The 22,016-nt window shown below is 28.3% G+C and overlaps 1 protein-coding gene across 2 annotated transcripts in view; it reads left to right on the forward strand.

Annotated features, from left to right (window-relative positions):
- Adcy2 (adenylate cyclase type 2 Ac76E) overlaps positions 1-21,489 on the forward strand; it is a 132,466-nt gene extending 110,977 nt beyond the window's left edge. Inside the window, exons 11-23 of one of the 2 annotated variants that reach the window (XM_065505109.1) lie at positions 2,026-2,158; positions 6,322-7,114; positions 10,117-10,212; positions 10,377-10,495; positions 14,111-14,337; positions 14,394-14,601; positions 14,669-14,964; positions 15,028-15,190; positions 15,254-15,466; positions 15,534-15,638; positions 15,832-15,849; positions 20,283-20,525; positions 20,602-21,489. In XM_065505109.1, the coding sequence (XP_065361181.1) occupies positions 2,026-2,158; positions 6,322-7,114; positions 10,117-10,212; positions 10,377-10,495; positions 14,111-14,337; positions 14,394-14,601; positions 14,669-14,964; positions 15,028-15,190; positions 15,254-15,466; positions 15,534-15,638; positions 15,832-15,849; positions 20,283-20,525; positions 20,602-20,733 (2,746 nt within the window). In that variant the 3' untranslated portion in view covers positions 20,734-21,489. The remainder of the gene's footprint in view (positions 1-2,025; positions 2,159-6,321; positions 7,115-10,116; positions 10,213-10,376; positions 10,496-14,110; positions 14,338-14,393; positions 14,602-14,668; positions 14,965-15,027; positions 15,191-15,253; positions 15,467-15,533; positions 15,639-15,831; positions 15,850-20,282; positions 20,526-20,601) is intronic. The other variant, XM_065505110.1, reaches the window with a different exon arrangement.
- Positions 21,490-22,016: the final 527 nt, after the last annotated feature.

Genomic DNA, 22,016 nt, shown 5'->3' on the forward strand with positions numbered 1-22,016 from the left:
CTAGCTTTCAACGAAAAACAACACCATTATGGTAAATCCCTTTCAAAATTACCTTTTTACTACTTTTTCACAAAAGTACTTTTTTTACCAAACATAAGTTCAACTTTATTTATTTTGAATTTTTTGTAATAACAACAATTATTAAACCAAAATTAGCTTCAAAATTAAATGTTTACCAAAATAAAATTCGTGCTTTGGTACTTTTTCAAAAAAGTACTTTTTTATAGTAATAGGAAACATTTTAAGCTTAAAATTCGTGCTTTGGTACTTTTTCAAAAAAGTACTTTTTAACTCAAAAAGTACTTTTTCCTAAAATATTGTATTTTGATTTTTTGGTAATTTTTATTATTTATGGGAAACATTTTAAACATAAAATTCGTGCTTTGGTACTTTTTCAAAAAAGTACTTTTTAACTCAAAAAGTACTTTTCCTAAAATATTGTGTTTTGATTTTTTGGTAATTTTTATTATTTATAGGAATCCTTTTAAACATAAAATTCGTGCTTTGGTACTTTTTCAAAAAAGTACTTTTTAACTCAAAAAGTACTTTTTCCTACTTTTTTACAATAGTATTTTGATTTTTTTTTAATTGTTATTAGTAATAGGAAACATTTTAAACTTAAAATTCGTGCTTTGGTACTTTTTCAAAAAAGTTCTTTTTCCTAAAATATTGTATTTTGGTTTTTTGGTAATTATTATTATTAAGAGGAAACATTTTAAACTTAAAATTCGTGCTTTGGTACTTTTTCTAAAAAGTACTTTTTAACTCAAAAAGTACTTTTTCCTAAAATATTGTATTTTGATTTTTTTTTAATTTTTATTATTAATAGGAAATATTTTAAACTTAAAATTCGTGCTTTGGTACTTTTTCAAAAAAGTACTTTTTCCTAAAATATTGTATTTTGATTTTTTTTTAATTTTTATAGTAATAGGAAACATTTTAAACTTAAAATTCGTGCTTTGGTACTTTTTCAAAAAAGTACTTTTTAACTCAAAAAGTACTTTTTCCTAAAATATTGTATTTTGATTTTTTTTAATTTTTATTATTTATAGGAAACATTTTAAACTTAAAATTCGTGCTTTGGTACTTTTTCAAAAAAGTACTTTTTCCTAAAATATTGTATTTTGATTTTTTGGTAATTTTTATTATTTATGGGAAACATTTTAAACATAAAATTCGTGCTTTGGTACTTTTTCAAAAAAGTACTTTTTAACTCAAAAAGTACTTTTCCTAAAATATTGTGTTTTGATTTTTTGGTAATTTTTATTATTTATAGGAATCCTTTTAAACATAAAATTCGTGCTTTGGTACTTTTTCAAAAAAGTACTTTTTAACTCAAAAAGTACTTTTTCCTAAAATATTGTATTTTGATTTTTTTTTAATTGTTATTAGTAATAGGAAACATTTTAAACTTAAAATTCGTGCTTTGGTACTTTCTTCCAACAATTTTACTTTATTGAAAAAATCCTTTCAATTTCAAACCAAAATTCGGGTTTTGGTACTTTTTAGAAAAACTTCTTTAGTACTTTTTGAAAAACGAAGAGTTTTGTAAATTTTGGAAATTTGTTTTTCATCTTTATGAATCACCTTGCCTAGACTTAAATCTATAATGACTTAAGTATAATGACTTTATCCTTAAAAAAAACTGCCTCCTTAAATGTTCAAATAATTCAAATACTTTGATCTACTTTATATCATCCATTTAATTTCATTTTAACGCTTTCACTTTAACATCTTTTTATTTTTTGATCCAAAAAAAAAAATTTAGAAAATCCTAATGAAACCACAATCCCCTTAAACGCAAACAAAACAATCAAAACAAATAGAATTCAATGAATTGGAAGCAATTTGTATGCCATACAAAAAAAACTTTTCTAAACATTGGACAATTGTTCCTTTTGTTAGTCAACTAATAGCTCGTACAAATAAATAAATGTTCATTTTTTTCTGGTTAAATATTTTATATGTGTTTTTGTGTTTTTCTGTTTTTTTTCATCAATTTTTGCAACAATTTATTTGTTCTAGACGAGTACACATCACCAAACAAACGCTACAATTCCTGAATGACAAATTTGAGGTCGAAGAGGGAAATGGTGGCATTCGTGATACTTATTTGGCAGATCATAAAATAGAAACGTATTTAATTATACCACCAAAGGTAAGTTTTTTTCAAATGTTTGTATGTAGAAAAATTAAATTGAATGAAAGTTGCGAAAAATAAATATGGGGGAAATATTGGGAAATTAGATTTTGAGTACTTTTTTTTAAAAAAAGTACTTTTTGCCCGGATTTAAATTTTTATTTAAAACATGTTAATTTTAATGATTTAATATAATAAATCATTTAAATTACGTTTTTTGGTACTTTTTAAAAATAGTACTTTTTTAGTTAACTTTAGTACTTTTTTAAAAAATGCTGAATTTTTTAGTATCTTTCCCCTTTTAACTTAAATAAAAACTTGAAAACAAAATTCTCATTTTAGTACTTTTTTTAAAAAAGTACTTTTATCCCGATCTTTAATTTTTATTTAAAATGATGTATTATTATATTAAATCGCTCAAATTACGCTTTTTGGTACTTTTTAAAAATAGTACTTTTTTAGTTAACTTTAGTACTTTTTTAAAAAATGCTGAATTTTTTAATATCTTTTCACTTTTAACTTGTTAAATATAAATTTAAGTACTTTTTAAAAAAAAAGTACTTTTTTTAATAAAAGTACATTTTTCCCGGTCTTTAATTTTTATATAAAATGTGAAGATATTAAATCATGTAAAATATGTTTTAAGGTACTTTAAAAAAAGTACTTTTTATTTAACTTTAGTACTTTTTTTAAAGAAAATGCTGAAATGTTTAATATTTTTTCACTTTTATCTAAGTAAAAACTTTTGAAAATAAAATCTTTATTTTAGTACTTTTTTGTTAAAAAAGTACTTTTTTACTTCACTGATATACATATTTATTTCAAAGTTGAAGTATTAGTTTAAATTGTTTAACTTTATGTATTTAAGAAGTTTGTTTACGATATTTGGTACTTTTTTTTAAAAAAGTACTTTTTAATTTCGCTTTAGTATTTTTCACAAAAATATTTTATAAATACAAATCCATTTTAAAGCCATTAAAGGCTACAAAATTCTATATTTGGTACTTTTTACAAAACTTACAATTTTAACATTGAGCCTATTTAATTTTTTTTTAATTTTATAAATAGTTTTCACTTTTAACAAATAGCAATCATTATTAGGTGAAATTCTTTCAAATTTCGCTTTCTGGTACTTTTTTACAAAAGTACTTTTTTTATTTCAGTTTAGTACTTTTCTCAAAAATCCCATATTCTATGAAATTTTTTCTTTTAAAATAGTTACAAACATAAAAAATAGTGATTTAGTAATTTTTTACAAAAAGTACTTTTTTATTTAACTTTAGTACTTTTCCCAAAAATGCAGTATTTTGGAAATTTTTTTCTTTTAAGTAGTAACAAACATTTTTATACAAACTACCTGTAAAATTCACATTTTAGTACTTTTTACAAAAAGTACTTTTTTACTTAACTTAAGTACTTTTCTTTAAAAAGTGGAGTATTAAGTTAATTTTTTAACTTTCAAGTAAAAATAAACTTTGTAAAAAAAATAAACTTTGAATTTCGCTATTTGGTACTTTTTCAAAAAAGTACTTTTTTAACATTAAATTTAGTACTTTTCTCAAATATGCAGTATTTTATAAAAAAAAACACTAAAGTAAATATAAATATTTTGATATAAACAATCTATCAATTTCGCAATTTAGTACTTTTTTACAAAAAGTACTTTTTAGTAATTTTGTTTTTTTAGTACTTTTTTTATGAATTCTTTCACTTTTAACCAATAGCAATCATTATAAGGTGAAATTCTTTAAAATTTTGCTTTCTGGTACTTTTTAATAAAAGTACTTTTTTTTATTTAAATTTAGTACTTTCTCAAAAATGCAGTATTTTGTGAAATTTTTTCTTTTAAAGTTATTACAAACATAAAAAAATCGCGATTTAGTAATTTTTACAAAAAGTACTTTTTTACATAACTTTAGTACTTTTCTCAAAAATGCAGTATATTTGAAAAAAAAATTTTCTTTTAAGTAGTGACAAACATTTTTATACAAACTACCTGTAAAATTCACATTTTAGTATTTTTTCAAAAAGTACTTTTTTACTTAACTTAAGTACTTTTCTTTAAAAAGTGGAGTATTAAGTTAATTTTTTAACTTTCAAGTAAAAATTAACTTTGTAAAAAAAATAAACTTTGAATTTCGCTATTTGGTACTTTTTCAAAAAAGTACTTTTTTAACATTAAATTTAGTACTTTTCTCAAATATGCCGTATTTTATAAAAAAAAACACTTTAAAGTAAATATAAATATTTTGATATAAACAATCTATCAATTTTGCAATTTAGTACTATTTTACAAAAAGTACTTTTTAGCTTTGTGCTTATTTCAAAAATGTATTGTAGTATTTTATAAATTGTTTCACTTTTAACCAATAGCAATCATTATAAGGTGAAATTCTTTAAAATTTAGCTTTCTGGTACTTTTTAATAAAAGTACTTTTTTTTATTTAAATTTAGTACTTTCTCAAAAATGCAGTATTTTGTGAAATTTTTTCTTTTAAAGTTATTACAAACATAAAAAAATCGCGATTTAGTAATTTTTACAAAAAGTACTTTTTTACATAACTTTAGTACTTTTCTCAAAAATGCAGTATTTTGTGATTTTTTTCTTTTAAAGTAGTTAAAAACATTTTAAGACAAACCGCCTATAAAATTCAAGTTTTAGTACTTTTTACAAAAAGTACTTTTTTTACTTAAGTTACGTACTTTTCTTTAAAAAGTGGAGTATTAAGTTAATTTTTTAACTTTCAAGCAAAAACAAAAATTGTAAATTCAAATTTCGAAATTTGGTACATTTTTAAAAAAGTACTTTTTGACTTTAACTTTTATACTATTCTCAAATATGCTGTATTTTATAAAACAAAAACTAATTACAAACTTCATAAAACAAACGACATAAAAAATGTCGCATTTTAGTACTTATTTTAATTTTAGTACTAAATAACTTTAAAATTAAGCTTTTTAGTACGTTTTCACTTCATTCTAGGTACTTTTTACTTAAAGAACAATGAAAAATTTTATTTAATTATTTAACTTTTATGTTAAATCAAAATTTGCATTTTGGTACTTTTTTTTAAAAAAAGTACTTTTCTCAAAATTTTAGTATATCATAAAATTAGATTCATTCAAGCAACAAGTTTTTAAAAAACAAACAAAAGTTTGCATTTTGGTACTTTTTTTAAAAAAGTACTTTTTTATTTAACTTGGTACTTTTCTCAAAATTTTAGTATATTATAAAATTAGATTCATTCAAGCAACAAGTTTAAAAAAAAAATTTGCATTTTGGTACTTTTTTTAAAAAAGTACTTTTCTCAAAAATTTAGCATATTATAAAATTTGATTCAATCAAGCAACAAGTTTTTAAAAAACAAACAAAAATTTGCATTTTGGTACTTTTTTAAAAAAAAGTACTTTTTTATTTAACTTAGTACTTTTCTGAAAAATTTAGTACATATATTATAAAATTTGATTCAATCAAACAACAAGTTTTTAAAAACCAAACAAAAATTTGCATTTTGGTACTTTTTTTAAAAAAGTACTTTTTTATTTAATAGTACTTTTCTCAAAAATTTAGCATATTATAAAATTTGATTCAATCAAGCAACAAGTTTTTAAAAAACAAACAAAAATTTGCATTTTGGTACTTTTTTAAAAAAGTACTTTTTTATTTAACTTAGTACTTTTCTCAAAATTTTAGCATATTATAAAATTAGATTCATTCAAGCAAAAAGTTTTTAAAAAACAAACAAAAATTTGCATTTTGGTACTTTTTTCAAAAAGTACTTTTTATATTAATTTAATAAAATTGATTATTTTGTTATATTTTTCAATATACAATTAGAAATAAACATTTTAATAATAAAATATATTTAAATTTAGCTTTTTAGAACTTTTTTCCAAAATTACTATTTTTAATAATTTAAAAAAAAATAATTATTTTGTTATATTTTACAACATATTAACTCTTTAAAAAAACTTTGCTAAAAGATTTTTCTCTTAAACCATTTTTAAGCACAACCTCTAAAGCATTGTAATTTACATGGTTTTTTATTTCCATTAGGAAGAAACAAAAACTGCCAAGCCAATAAAAGTCCACTACAATTTATGTGATCTCCATTAAAAAAAAGGTCATTTGTGCAACAGTTTTTAAATTTTTTTTTATCTTGTTTTGCTCCCCCATTTAGAAACCCACCTACATCACTCACATAGTGCCACGTATCACAGAAATTAACTCATCACAGGACAATGTCAACATGCATCTAGATAGCTTGAATGCCAGCAACCATCACAGCTACAGCACGAATGGGGAGTCAGAGGCCACCGAGAAACTTTTACCAGTGACTGTTGTAAATTTTAAAGCTATCGATTCAGCAGAAACAGCTACCACCTTTAAAATCTCGCCCACGGCAGCAACAAATAGTCCCGAACATAAATTGGCACAATTATCATCGAGAACATCGATGTCCATTAAGGAGGAAGAGGATGAGGATACGGTTGAATTAAGAAATCAAACTCCAGCAACAAATGGTGGCTCTCTAACCCCTACTAATTCGGGTAGTCAGCTGTTACTGCAACAGAAACGTTTAAGTGATGGCAGTGATGTTGCAAATGCAATCACCAATAATACTCATGCTTCACTAACACCAAAGTCATCATTAACTCTGCCCAATAATGATGATGCTCTTAGTGCTAGTGGCAGTGAGGGGGCCACTTCAAATTGTGGCTCTGGCACGGGTGGTACTGCTGGCTGTAATGCACTCATAGAAAATTCCATCGGAAATTGTGAATCATCACAATCATTGCAGGCAGCAGCAACAACAGCAAATGGTGTGGTTTTAGCAAATGCAACAAATGTTACAGCAACTAGTACATCAACAACAAATGCAACTACAATGGTTACGTCTGCTAATTCGGGCAATAATTTATTGGTAACTGATATACCAGAGGCTAAAAGTCGTAGGAAATTATCTGTGCAAGGTAAGAGATATGCCCACTGTTTTTAAAAACAGCTACGTTTTCTATAAGAAAGTGCCACTGTCTTTAAAGTCAGCAACATTTCCTAGAAGGAAATCTTACTGTTTTTAAAGACAGCAACATTTTTTATAAGAAAATCACACTGTCTTTAAAATCAGCAACAATTTCTAAAAGACAATCTCACTGTTTTCAAAGACAGCAACATTTTCTATAAGAAAATCCCACTGTTTCTAAAGTCAGCAATATTTTCTATAAGAAAATCCCACTGTCATCAAAGACAGCAACATTTTCTATAAGAAAATCCCACTGTCTTTAAAAGCAGCTAAATTTTCTATAAGAAAATCCCACAGTCTTTAAAAGCAGCAACATTTTCTATAAGAAAATTCCACTGTCTTTAAAAACAGCAACATTTTCTATAAGAAAATCCCACTGTCTTTAAAAGACAGCTACATTTTTTATAAGAAAATCCACTGTCTTTAAAAGAAGCTACATTTTCTATTAGAAAATCCCACTGTTTTTATAGATTACAACATTTTGTATAAGAAAATCTCACTGTCTTTTAAGACAGCAATATTTTCTATAAGAAAATCCCACTGTCTTTAAAAGCAGCAACATTTTATATAAGAAAATCCCACTGCCTTTAAAAGAAGCTACATTTTCTATAAGAAATCCCACTGTCTTTAAAGGCAGCAATATTTTCTATAAGAAAATCCCAGTGTCTCTAAAGACAGCAACATTTTCTATAAGAAAATCCCACTGTATTTAATGATAGCAACATTTTTTATAAGAAAATCCCACTGTCTTTAAAGACAGCAACATTTTCTATAAGAAAATCCCAGTGTCTCTAAAGACAGCAACATTTGCTATAAGAAAATCCTACTCTCTTTACAGACAGCAACATTTTGTATAAGAAAATCCCACTGTCTTTAAAGACAGCAACATTTTCTATAAGAAAATCTTACGGTCTTTAAAATCAGCAACATTTTCTATAAGAAAATTCCACTGTCTTTAAAGACAGCAACATTTTCTATAAGAAAATTTCACTGTCTTTAAAGACAGCTACATTTTCTATAAGAAAATCCCACTGTCTTTAAATACAGTAACATTTTCTATAAGAAAGTGCCACTGTCTTTAAAAACAGCAACATTTTCTTGAAGAAAATCTTACTATTTTTAAAGACAGCTACATTTTTTATATGAAAATCACACTGTCTTTAAAGATAGCAACAATTTCTTGAAGAAAATCCCACTGTCTTTAAAGACAGCATCATTTTCTATAAGAAAATCCAGCTGTTTTTAAAGGCAGCTACATTTTTTGTAAGAAAATCCCACTGTCTTTAAAAGAAGCTACATTTTCTATTAGAAAATTCCACTGTCTTTAAAGGCAGCAACATTTTCTATAAGAAAATCCCACTGTCTTTAAAGGCAGCAACATTTTCTGTAAGAAAATCCCACTGTCTTTAAAGACAGCAACATTTTCTATAAGAAAATCTTACTGTCTTTAAAGACAGCTACATTTTATAATAGAAAATCCCACTGTTTTTATAGATTGCCACATTTTCTATAAGAAAATCCCACTGTCTTTAAAAGAAGCTACATTTTCTATTAGAAAATCCCACTGTCTTTAAAGGCAGCAACATTTTCTATAAGAAAATTCCACTGTCTTTAAAGGCAGCAACATTTTCTATAAGAAAATCCCACTGTCTTTAAAGGCAGCAACATTTTCTGTAAGAAAATCCCACTGTCTTTAAAAGAAGCTACATTTTCTATTAGAAAATCTGACTGTTTTTATAGATTGCAACATTTTGTATAAGAAAATCTCACTGTCTTTTAAGACAGCAATATTTTCTATAAGAAAATCCCACTGTCTTTAAAAACAGCAACATTTTCTATAAGAAAATCCCACTGTCTTTTAAGACAGCAATATTTTCTATAAGAAAATCCCACTGTCTTTAAAGGCAGCTACATTTTTTGTAGGAAAATCCCACTGTCTTTAAAAGAAGCTACATTTTCTATTAGAAAATTCCACTGTCTTTAAAGGCAGCAACATTTTCTATAAGAAAATCCCACTGTCTTTAAAGGCAGCAACATTTTCTATAAGAAAATCTTACTGTCTTTAAAGACAGCTACATTTTATAATAGAAAATCCCACTGTTTTTATAGATTGCCACATTTTCTATAAGAAAATCCCACTGTCTTTAAAAGAAGCTACATATTAGAAAATCCCACTGTCTTTAAAGGCAGCTACATTTTCTATAAGAAAATCCTACTGTCATTAAAAGCAGCAACATTTCCTATAAGAAAATCCCACTGTCTTTAAAGACATCAACATTTTCTATAAGAAAATCCCACTGTCTTTAAAGACAGCAACATTTTCTATAAGAAAATCCCACTGTCTTTAAATACAGCAACATTTTCTATAAGAAAATCTTACAGCCTTTAAAGACAGCAACATTTTCTAGAAGAAAATAATTTTCTAGATAAAAATCCCACTGTCTTTAAAGACAGCAATATTTTCTATAAGAAAATCCCATTGTCTTTAAAGACAGCTACATTTTCTATAAGAAAATCTTACTGTCTTTAAAGACAGCAACATTTTTTGTAAGAAAATCCCACTGTCATCAAAGACAGCAACATTTTCTATAAGAAAATCCCAGTGTCATCAAAGACAGCTACATTTTCTATAAGAAAATCCCAGTGTCATCAAAGACAGCAACATTTTCTATAAGAAAATCTTAATGTATTTAAAAGTAGCTGTCTTTAAAGCCAGCAACATTTGCTATAAGAAAATCCCACTGTCTTTAAAGCCAGCAACATTTTCTATAAGAAAATCCCACTGTCTTTAAAGACATCTAAATTTTCTATAAAAAAATCCCACTGTCTTTAAAGGCAGCAACATTCTCTTATAGAAAATATTGCTGTCCTTGCTATTTATTTTAAGTTTTAAGCTTTTTAAACCTCTGACGTAATGTGTGTACATTTTTGTTTCATACTTTTCTTTACCAGGTTTAATGTCATTTGCTGATAGAAGACGTTCATCTGGAGCATTTATGGAACGTAAAATGTCCATACACACCAATGAAAGTTTTCGCAGTCATGGAGGTAAGTCACATTTAAAAAAAATAAAAAAAATAGCACTTCCTTTTACAGCATTACTTCTTTTAAATTAAATAAAACTTAAAGTTTTTCCTTTTCCTTTAAAGTAAAGAAAAACTGTAATCAAATTTATTTATTTGAAATTTATTTTTGCAATGTTTCCTTTACAGGTCATGTGACACGCAATCGTCCTTCATCGAAAATGACCAAATACGTTGAATGCTGGGGTGCAGATCGACCATTTGCCAATATAGCTGAATCGAAATTGGTGAAGAACATTGGTTTGGCTGTAAGTATATTCCCACTTCCATACATTTACATGAAATAATTTACAAAAAAGAGCATCAGAAAAAAAAGAAGAAACTTTTATTTGTTGTAAATTACTTATCCCTTTGGTCAAATTTGTACATACAATTTGAAATGTGTTTGGGAAACTAAAAGGATAAAAAGGGTAAATGGAACAGTGGGTTATAAAAAGATAAATGAGAAAAAAGAGAGACAATTTTTAAAACTACTTCTAGAACCACTTCAGATGGTTTGATAACAACCATAATAGATATTGCAACTTCTTCTAGAACTTGTTTTTGAAGAACAATGTTATGATTCTAAAGAAATTCTGTAATTATATGTAGAACTTCATTTATACAATTTTTTTAGGATTGAAAAAATTGTTTTTCCTTTAATATTTACTTTTTTTAAACCACTGTCCTGTACATTTATAGTTTCCTTAAAAGTTTACCAAATTTGTGTTATGTTATTTGTTAAATTCTTAGCAGCAACTAAACTTGTATCTACCATTTAGTTGCTGGTGTTATTCTTCCCCACCCCCCTCTTTAACCACCTACATACGTGCTTTTAACTACCATATCTTTATTAAATAAACAACATTTTAAACATGTTATGGAAATTTCTAACATTTTCTCTATGCACTGAGATTTTTGTGTTTCACAAAAAGATCTTTTAAGACCTAAAGCATTGCAATTTATATATATAGGAAATTAAAAATGAAGCAACAAAATTTTGTTACATCTTAGCAAATTTTCGTAACTAAACAAGGTAAATGTCAAAGCTGATAAACGCCTTAAAGTATGCTCAGCAGTAAAACTGAATTTTAATTAAATTTTGTTGTAAATTTTAAAAGGACATGTAAAGTAAAGTGCATTTTAATGTAAATATTTACTTAAAAGGTTTAAAATATCACAATTTTCTACAAGAAAAAGCAAATGTCTTTTCAGTCTTTAAATTTTCTTCAAAGAAAGATGACTTCAAAAACAGCTGGATTTTCTTATAAAAATAGTAGCTGTCATTAAAGACAGTGGGATTTTTCTTATAGAAAATGTTGCTGCTTTTAAAGACAGTGGGATTTTCTTATAGAAAATATAGCTGTCTTTAAAGACAGTGGGATTTTTTTATAGAAAATGTTGCTGCTTGAAAAGACAGAGGGATTTTCTTATAGAAAATGTTGCTGTCTTTAAAGATTATGGGGTTTTCTTAATGAAAATTTTGTTGTCTTTAAAGACAGTGGGATTTTTCTATAGAAAATGTTGCTGCTTGAAAAGACAGCGGTGTTTTCTTATAGAAAAGGAAGCTGTCTTTAATGACAGTCGGATTTTCTTATAGAAAATATTGCTGCTTTTAAAAACAGTGGGATTTTCTTATAGAAAATTTAAATGTCTTTGAAGACAGTGAGATTTACTTATAGAAAATGTAGCTGTCTTTAAAGACAGTGGGATTTTCTTATAGAAAATGTTGCTGCCTTTAAAGACAGTGGAACTATCTTATAAAAAATGTGGCTTTCTTTAAAGACAGTGGGATTTTCTTATAGAAAATATTGCTATCTTTAAAGATAGTGGGATTTTCTTATAGAAAATGTTGCTGTCTTTAAAGACAGTGGGATTTTCTTATAGAAAATGTTGCTGCCTTTAAATACAGTGGAACTATCTTATAGAAAATGTTGCTATCTTTAAAGAGAATGGGATTTTGTTATAGAAAATGTAGCTGCTTTTAAAGACAGTGGGATTTTCTTATAGAAAATGTAGCTGCTTTTAAAGACATTTTGATTTTCTTATAGAAAATGTTGCTGCCTTTAAAGACAGTGGAACTATATTATAGAAAATGTGACTGTCTTTGAAGACAGTGGGATTTTCTTATAGAAAATGTGGCTATCTTTAAAGATAGTGGGATTTTCTTATAGAAAATGTTGTTGCTTTCAAAGACATTAAGATTTGCTTATAGAAAATTTAACTGTCTTTAAAGACAGTGGGATTTTCTTATAGAAAATGTTGCTGTCTTTAAAGACAGTGGGTTTTTCTTCTAGAAAATGTTGCTGCTTTTAAAGTCAGTGGGATTTTCTTATAGAAAATGTTACTGTCTTTGCAGAGAGAGGGATTTTCTTATAGAAAATGTTGCTGTCTATAAAAACAGTTGGTTTTTCTTATAGAAAATGTTGCTGCTTTTAAAGACAGTGGGATTTTCTTATAGAAAATTTAGATGTCTTTAAAGACAGTGGGTTTTTCTTACAGAAAATGTTGCTGCTTTTAAAGTCAGTGGGATTTTCTTATAGAAAATTTAGCTGTCTTGAAAGACAGTAGGATTTTGTTATAGAAAATGTTGGGATTTTCTATTACAAAATGTTGCTGTCTCTAAAGACAATGGGAATTTCTTATAGAAAATGTTGATTTTCTTATAGAAAATGTTGATTTTCTTATAGAAAATGTTGCTGCTTTTAAAGATAGTGGGATTTTCTTATAGAAAATTTAGATGTCTTTAAAGACAGTGGGATTTTCTTATAGAAAATGTTGGTGTATTTAAAAACAGTAAGATTTTTTTATAGAAAATATTTCTGCCTTTAAGGACAGCGGGATTTTTTTATAGAAAATGTATCTTTTTTATAGAAAATATTTCTGCCTTTGAAGACAGTGGAATTTTCTTATAGAAAATGTTGCTGTCTTTAAAGATTGTGGGATTTTCTTATAGAAAATGTAGCTGCTTTTAAAGACAGTAAATTTTCAGCGATTTTCTATTAGAAAATGTTGCTGTCTCTAAAGACAGTGGGATTTCCTTATAGAAAATGTTGCTGTCTTTGCAGAGAGAGGGATTTTCTTATAGAAAATGTTGCTGTCTTTAAAGACAGTGGGTTTTTCTTACAGAAAATGTTGCTGCTTTTAAAGTCAGTGGGATTTTCTTATAGAAAATTTAGCTGTCTTGAAAGACAGTAGGATTTTGTTATAGAAAATGTTGCTGCTTTTAAAGACAGTGGGATTTTCTATTACAAAATGTTGCTGTCTCTAAAGATAATGGGATTTTCTTATAGAAAAGGAAGCTGTCTTTATAGACAGTTTGAGTTTCTTAGAGAAAATGTTGTTGCTTTTAAAGACAGTGGAACTATCTTATAGAAAATGTTGCTATCTTTAAAGACAGTGGGATTTTCTTATAGAAAATGTTGCTGCTTTTAAAGACAGTGGGATTTTCTTATAGAAAATTTAGATGTCTTCAAAGACAGTGGGATTTTCTAATAGAAAATGTTGCTATCTTTAAAGACAGTGGGATTTTCTTATAGAAAATGTTGCTGCTTTTAAAGACAGTGGGATTTTCTTATAGAAAATGTTGCTGCTTTTAAAGACAGTGGGATTTTCTTATAGAAAATGTTGCTGTCTTTAAAAACAATTGAGTTTTCTTGTTAAAAAACTTAAGTTATTTAAAGACAGCCAAACAAATTCCATAAAAAAAATCCTTTGCTTTTATTTTTTTTTTATTCTGCCTAAAGATTAGTAGTACAAGTATTTATATCCTGTTACTTTAGCTTCTTAAAGGATATAAGGAAATTCATCTTTCCTTTTTTCCTTTTGCCTTTTATTTTTCTATTAAATGAAATGTTTCTTTTCTAATTGTTTGTATCCTGCAGAGCATTGCCATGATTGAATCAAACTTACTGCCACCGGAGCGTAAATGTTTAAATTTCAATTGTTTTGGACCACCCACCGAATTGAGACCGCTTACCATGTGGTATCGTAATACGCCGCGTGAGGTAATGTATCGCGCCCGGCCCGATACACACTTTCGTTATGATTTAATCTGTGCTTTCTTGCTGTTCATATCGATAGCCCTGGTGCAATTGATAGTCATGGAAGTGTAAGTATTTGAAGTTATAATAAAAAGAAACTTATTTATGTTAATTTTTCTTACAGCAACTTTGCTTTATTGGGTTCTTTGGCGGCCACCTTTATATCGTTGGGTTTGTTTTTGTATCTCAGCAATATGCATGTGCCCGATATGGAGTCTTCTACAGCAGATAGAAATGGCCCTGGACAGGTGGTGGCCAGCAGCCGTTACTTACGTTTGGCCATATTTGTTATAGCAAATATTTTAATATCAGCCTGTGCGGTATTTAGTGTGGTGGGTTCTTGAAATTTTAAAAAATTTTTGAAAATTAATTTTTTAAATAATGGTTTTTATTTTACAGATAAACTTTACCACCGATCCTGATTTTATTTCAGCAAATCTTACCTCTTTAACAAATTCCTCCAATGACTCTTCAATACCCGATATTGTGCCCTCCATGATTTTAAATCCTAATCTGAATATAGCCCCCATGTTTCTCTTCTGCTGTGCCATTAGTTTAGCTACTATTTCGGCTTTCTTGAGATCGGGTTTTATTCTGAAACTCTTCACCATGTTTGTGGCTTTAATATGTCAAATTATTATTCTCCACTACAATGATTTGTATGAGAGATATAATTTTGAGCTGAGAGCGGAGTGGTAAGTTAAACATCTTTTTAAATTAAAAACAAATTTATCCAATAAATATTCTTTCAATTCCAGTTTACCCATAGAAGTAAAAGGTTTTCTTTTGCTGCTGTTAGTCATAGCTGTCTTGCACACTTTAGATCGCCAGGGTGAATATGTGGCGCGCACAGATTTCCTATGGAAGGCTAAATTGAAAGTGGAACAGGAGGAGGTGGAAACCATGAGAGGCATAAATAAGGTATGATCAATTTATTTACATAAAAACTTTATATTATTAAATCGCTCTTTGCTTTTTCTCTAGATACTTTTAGAAAACATTTTACCCGCTCATGTGGCCACTCATTTCCTGCACCAAGAACGCTCCACCGAATTGTATCATGAAAGCTATTCCTGTGTAGCAGTAATGTTTGCCTCCATACCTAACTACAAAGAGTTTTATGATGAAACGGATGTGAATAAACAAGGTTTAGAATGTTTAAGATTACTCAATGAAATTATATGCGATTTTGATAAGGTATTCCTCTCTACATCTTAACTATAGCTTCCTATTTATATTTTATTTACATTTATAACTTTTCCAGTTACTTTTAAAACCCAAATTCAGTGGCATCGAAAAAATCAAAACCATAGCCAGCACTTATATGTGTGCCTCCGGTTTAAGACCCGGCAAAGAAGAGGGCGCTACCGTAAGTCTATTTTTATCCATCTAATATTTGTCGTTTATTCTATATGTAGTTTGTAGTTGTCGTAGTGTAGTCCTTGTCTTTGTAGTTTAGTGTCTTGTTAAATGTCAGTGTCTTGTTTCTTTAATTCATGCTATTTTCAATTTACTTTTTTTTCTCCTAAAAATTTTCCTAAAACAAACAAAAAACCAAGCAGCTAATGCGTAACTTTGCGGTAAGTAATTCAAATAGGTAATAAATTAACAAAAATAGTAAACTAACTCAACAATTATTTAGCACAGAAGTTTTTTTTTTTGCAAAAGAAAGCAAATTTTTCTTTGAGAAATTCCACTAGCTTTAAAATTAGCACTATTTTCTATAAGAAAATGCAACTAATTTTAAGACATCTACAAAATTTTTTGTGCGGTTCAGAAGTGGTAATTCTGACAAGATCGCCCAGGCCAAATATGAAACTGAAATATTCCAACATGACAAAAATTATTTAGAATGAAGTGGTTGGGAAGTTTTTAATCATCCGATTTATAGAACTGAACTAGAACTGAACTAGAACTGAACTAGAACGGAACTAGAACTGAACTACAACTGAACTAGAACAGAACTAGAACTAGAACTGAACTAGAACTAAACTAGAACAGAACAGAACTAGAACTAGAACTAGAACAGAACTAAACTAGAACAGAACAGAACTAGAACTAGAACTAGAACAGAACTAGAACAGAACTAGAACAGAACTAGAACAGAACTAGAACAGAACTAGAACAGAACTAGAACAGAACAGAACAGAACAGAACTAGAACAGAACAGAACAGAACAGAACTAGAACAGAACAGAACTAGAACAGAACTAGAACAGAACTAGAACAGAACTAGAACAGAACTAGAACAGAACTAGAACAGAACTAGAACAGAACTAGAACAGAACTAGAACAGAACTAGAACAGAACTAGAACAGAACTAGAACAGAACTAGAACAGAACTAGAACAGAACTAGAACAGAACTAGAACAGAACTAGAACAGAACTAGAACAGAACTAGAACAGAACTAGAACAGAACTAGAACAGAACTAGAACAGAACTAGAACAGAACTAGAACAGAACTAGAACAGAACTAGAACAGAACTAGAACAGAACTAGAACAGAACTAGAACAGAACTAGAACAGAACTAGAACAGAACTAGAACAGAACTAGAACAGAACTAGAACAGAACTAGAACAGAACTAGAACAGAACTAGAACAGAACTAGAACAGAACTAGAACAGAACTAGAACAGAACTAGAACAGAACTAGAACAGAACTAGAACAGAACTAGAACAGAACTAGAACAGAACTAGAACAGAACTAGAACAGAACTAGAACAGAACTAGAACAGAACTAGAACAGAACTAGAACAGAACTAGAACAGAACTAGAACAGAACTAGAACAGAACTAGAACAGAACTAGAACAGAACAGAACAGAACTAGAACAGAACTAGAACAGAACTAGAACAGAACAGAACTAGAACAGAACTAGAACAGAACTAGAACAGAACTAGAACAGAACTAGAACAGAACTAGAACAGAACTAGAACAGAACTAGAACAGAACTAGAACAGAACTAGAACAGAACTAGAACAGAACTAGAACAGAACTAGAACAGAACTAGAACAGAACTAGAACAGAACTAGAACAGAACTAGAACAGAACTAGAACAGAACTAGAACAGAACTAGAACAGAACTAGAACAGAACTAGAACAGAACTAGAACAGAACTAGAACAGAACTAGAACAGAACTAGAACAGAACTAGAACAGAACTAGAACAGAACTAGAACAGAACTAGAACAGAACTAGAACAGAACTAGAACAGAACTAGAACAGAACTAGAACAGAACTAGAACAGAACTAGAACAGAACTAGAACAGAACTAGAACAGAACTAGAACAGAACTAGAACAGAACTAGAACAGAACTAGAACAGAACTAGAACAGAACTAGAACAGAACTAGAACTAGAACTAGAACAGAACTAGAACAGAACTAGAACAGAACTAGAACAGAACTAGAACAGAACTAGAACAGAACTAGAACAGAACTAGAACAGAACTAGAACAGAACTAGAACAGAACTAGAACAGAACTAGAACAGAACTAGAACAGAACTAGAACAGAACTAGAACAGAACTAGAACAGAACTAGAACAGAACTAGAACAGAACTAGAACAGAACTAGAACAGAACTAGAACAGAACTAGAACAGAACTAGAACAGAACTAGAACAGAACTAGAACAGAACTAGAACAGAACTAGAACAGAACTAGAACAGAACTAGAACAGAACTAGAACAGAACTAGAACAGAACTAGAACAGAACTAGAACAGAACTAGAACAGAACTAGAACAGAACTAGAACAGAACTAGAACAGAACTAGAACAGAACTAGAACAGAACTAGAACAGAACTAGAACAGAACTAGAACAGAACTAGAACAGAACTAGAACAGAACTAGAACAGAACTAGAACAGAACTAGAACAGAACTAGAACAGAACTAGAACAGAACTAGAACAGAACTAGAACAGAACTAGAACAGAACTAGAACAGAACTAGAACAGAACTAGAACAGAACTAGAACAGAACTAGAACAGAACTAGAACAGAACTAGAACAGAACTAGAACAGAACTAGAACAGAACTAGAACAGAACTAGAACAGAACTAGAACAGAACTAGAACAGAACTAGAACAGAACTAGAACAGAACTAGAACAGAACTAGAACAGAACTAGAACAGAACTAGAACAGAACTAGAACAGAACTAGAACAGAACTAAACTAGAACTGAACTAGAATCAGAAATAGAATCTCAACTAGAACCTGAACTATGACCTGAACTAGAAATAGAACCTGAACTAGAACCTGAACTAGAATCTGAACTAGAATCAGAAATAAAATCTCAACTAGAATCTCAACTAGAATTTAACTAGAATCTGAACTAGAATCTCAACTGGAATCTTAACTAAAATCTCAACTAGAATCTCAACTAGAATCTCAACTAGAACCTGAACTGGAACTAGAACCTGAACTAGAATCAGAACTAGAATCTCAACTAGAATTTCAACTAGAATTTCAACTAGAATCTGAACTAGAATCAGAACTAGAACCTGAACTAGAACCTGAATAAGAAAATAGAGCTGTTTTTTAAAGTTTGCAGGATCTTATATAAGAAAATAGAGCTGCCTTTAAGGACAGTAAGATTTTCTATAAGAAAATATAACAAAATAGAGCTGTTTTCAAAATTTGCAAGATTTTTATACCCTTCACCTTCGTGAGAAGGGTATATATAAGTTTGTCATTCCGTTTGTAATTTCTACATTTTTCATTTCCGACCCTATAAAGTATATATATTCTGGATCCTTATAGATAGCGGACTCGATTAAGCCATGTCCGTCTGTATGTCTGTTGAAATCAATTTTCTGAAGACCCCAGATATCTTCGGGATCCAAATCTTCAATAATTCTGTCAGACATGCTTTCGAGAAGTTTGCTATTTAAAATCAGTAAAATCGGTCCACAAATGGCTGAGATATGAGGAAAAAACCAGGACAACCTCGATTTTTGACCTATTTTTTACCTATATCTGGATTACTAAGAGATTAACATAGACAATATGGATATCTAATGATGGATATTTCAAAGACATTTGCAACGACGTATATAAGACCATAGTAAGTTGGACCTACAATGGGTCAAAATCGGAAAAAAAATTTGAACCCGAATTTTTTTTTTCACCAAAAAAACAAAATTGAAAAAACAAATATTTAAAAAAAAAAATTTTTAAAAATGAAAAAAACAACTTTGGAAAAAAAATAAATTTTGTTTACCTAAAAATATTTAAAATTAAAATTTTAAAAAATTTAAAATTTTTATTTTGAAGTATAATTTGGTGAAGGGTATATAAGATTCGGCAGGCCGAATATAGCACTCTTTCTTGTTTATATTCAAATAGTGCTGCCTTTAAAAATAGCTAGATTTTCTATAAGAAAATAGAGTTTGCAGGATTTTCTATAAGAAAATTGACCAGCCTTTAAAGGACATCCAGATTTTGTATAAGAAAATATAGCTGCCTTTAAAGACAACAAGATTTTCTAAAACAAAATAGATGTGTTTTAAAATTTTGCTAGATTTTCTATAAGAAAATTTATATATCTGATTGTGTAAAACGACTTGCTTCTTTTATTAAGAATTTGTGTCTCGTTCTTAGTTAAACTTTTAAGTCTTTTTTTTTGTAAATAAATATTTTCTGCATTAAATTCTTTTACCCCATTTTAAGTATATTGTATGTAATAATAAAATTCAACTAAAATAAAGTTATAAAAATAAAAATCAATAATTTATACCCTGTATATCTCTATTTTTATTATTTTCTGCACTTCCGTTCTTAAACTTGGCAAAAAAAAAAACAACACACTTCCTGTCTGCCTGTCTGTCTGGTCATAATGTCAATGGTTTTTTATGATGTTTACACCATGACTACGGCAATAATGATTCTTTTTTCCTTTTAAACTGATGGCCCTGATTGTCAACTCTATTCTACTCTACATGGCGGTAATGATTACAATGTTGATGATGGTAATTTAATGTCATTTACAACAAAATAACAAAAAAAAAAAAAAAATCCAGGATGAGAAACGGACAGAGGAACACAATGTTGTCATTTTAGTAGAATTTGCCATTGCATTGATGTCAATTTTAGATTCAATTAATCGTGAATCATTTCAAAGATTTCGTTTGCGTATTGGTCTGAATCATGGTCCCGTCATAGCGGGTGTTATTGGCGCTCAGAAACCACAATACGATATCTGGAGTAATACGGTGAATGTGGCCTCACGCATGGATTCTTGCGGTGTTATGGGTAGATTACAGGTATGATTTTATAATTATATAATAATAATAATAATAATAATTTATGTTAACTTTCTTACTTTTTCTATTTTCACAGACCACAGAGAATACGGCACAGATTTTAATGGCCGCCGGCTATGAGTGTGAATGTCGTGGCTTGACTTACGTTAAAGGCAAAGGAAATCTAGTCACTTATTTTGTAAAGACACCATTTGATGGAAAATTATAATAATTTTAAGCTTTAAACCATAAGTAAATCATATTTATTGCCTGTTAAATACTTGTTTAAAGTATTTGGCTGAAAAAAAGAAGAAAATAATCTATGAACAACGTTTAAACAAAAAGAAAAATATGTAACAACATAATTGTGGTATTCACACGGTCTGCTATTAGTCATATTGTCATAATGTCCTAATAGATTATAATAGTCTTATTAGTTTAGAATTTTTTTGTTTGAAACACAACAAAACTTTGATTAAACTATCATAATATATTAGGACATTATGACATTATACCAAATAGTAGACCGTGTGAATACCCCAAATATATATTGTAATATGAATAATTTATATTATACCTATATTTATTAGCCAGAATAATGCATATTTAGAATATTATATAACGAATCGAATTATCTTTCTCCTCTCCTACTACACACTAAGATGAACAAAAAAAAAACCAACCATTTCAATTATCCTAAGCATTTAACTTATTTAAAGAAATCAAAAGATATTTAAGAAAAAAAACCAAGAAAATTCTAAGAATATTAACAGATATTAAAAGGAATAAAATATTAAAGCAAAAACTTAAAAGAAAAATCTTTAAGGAGACAACATTTGCTATACGAAAATCCTACTGTTTTTAAAGTTTGCACAATTTTCTATAAGAAAATCTAATTATTTTAAATACAGCCTGAATTTCTATAAGAAAATTCCACTATTTCCATAAGGAAATCCCAATGGGTTGCTGCTTTTATAGAAAAAATTTGCTCTCTTTAAAGGCAGCTCGATTTTCTTATAGAAAATCTTGCTGTATTTAAAGGCAGCTCTGTTTTCTTATAGAAAATCTTGCTGTATTTAAAGACAGCTCTATTTTCTTATAGAAAATCTAGCTCTCTTTAAAGGTAGCTTACTTTTCTTATAGTAAATATTGCTGCCTTTAAAGGCAGCTCTATTTTCTTATAGAAAATCCGGATGTCTTTAAAGTTTGTTATATTTTCTTATAGAAAATCCTGATGTCTTTAAAGGCAGCTCAATTTTCACAGCTGTTTTTAAAGGCAGCTCTATTTTCTTATTGAAAATCGTAGTCATTAAAAGCAGCTCTATTTTTGTCTAGAAAATACTGATGTCTTTAAAGTTTGTTTTATTTTCTTATATAAAATATTGCTGTCTTTAAAGGCAGCTCTATTTTCTTATTGAAAATCTTGCTGTTTTTAAAGTTTGTTATATTTTCTTATAAAAAATCTTGCTGTCTTTAAAACTTGTTCTATTTACTTATAGAAAATCTAGCTGC

This window comes from Calliphora vicina, chromosome 3 (assembly GCF_958450345.1).
Source record: "Calliphora vicina chromosome 3, idCalVici1.1, whole genome shotgun sequence".
Lineage (NCBI taxonomy): Eukaryota > Metazoa > Arthropoda > Insecta > Diptera > Calliphoridae > Calliphora > Calliphora vicina.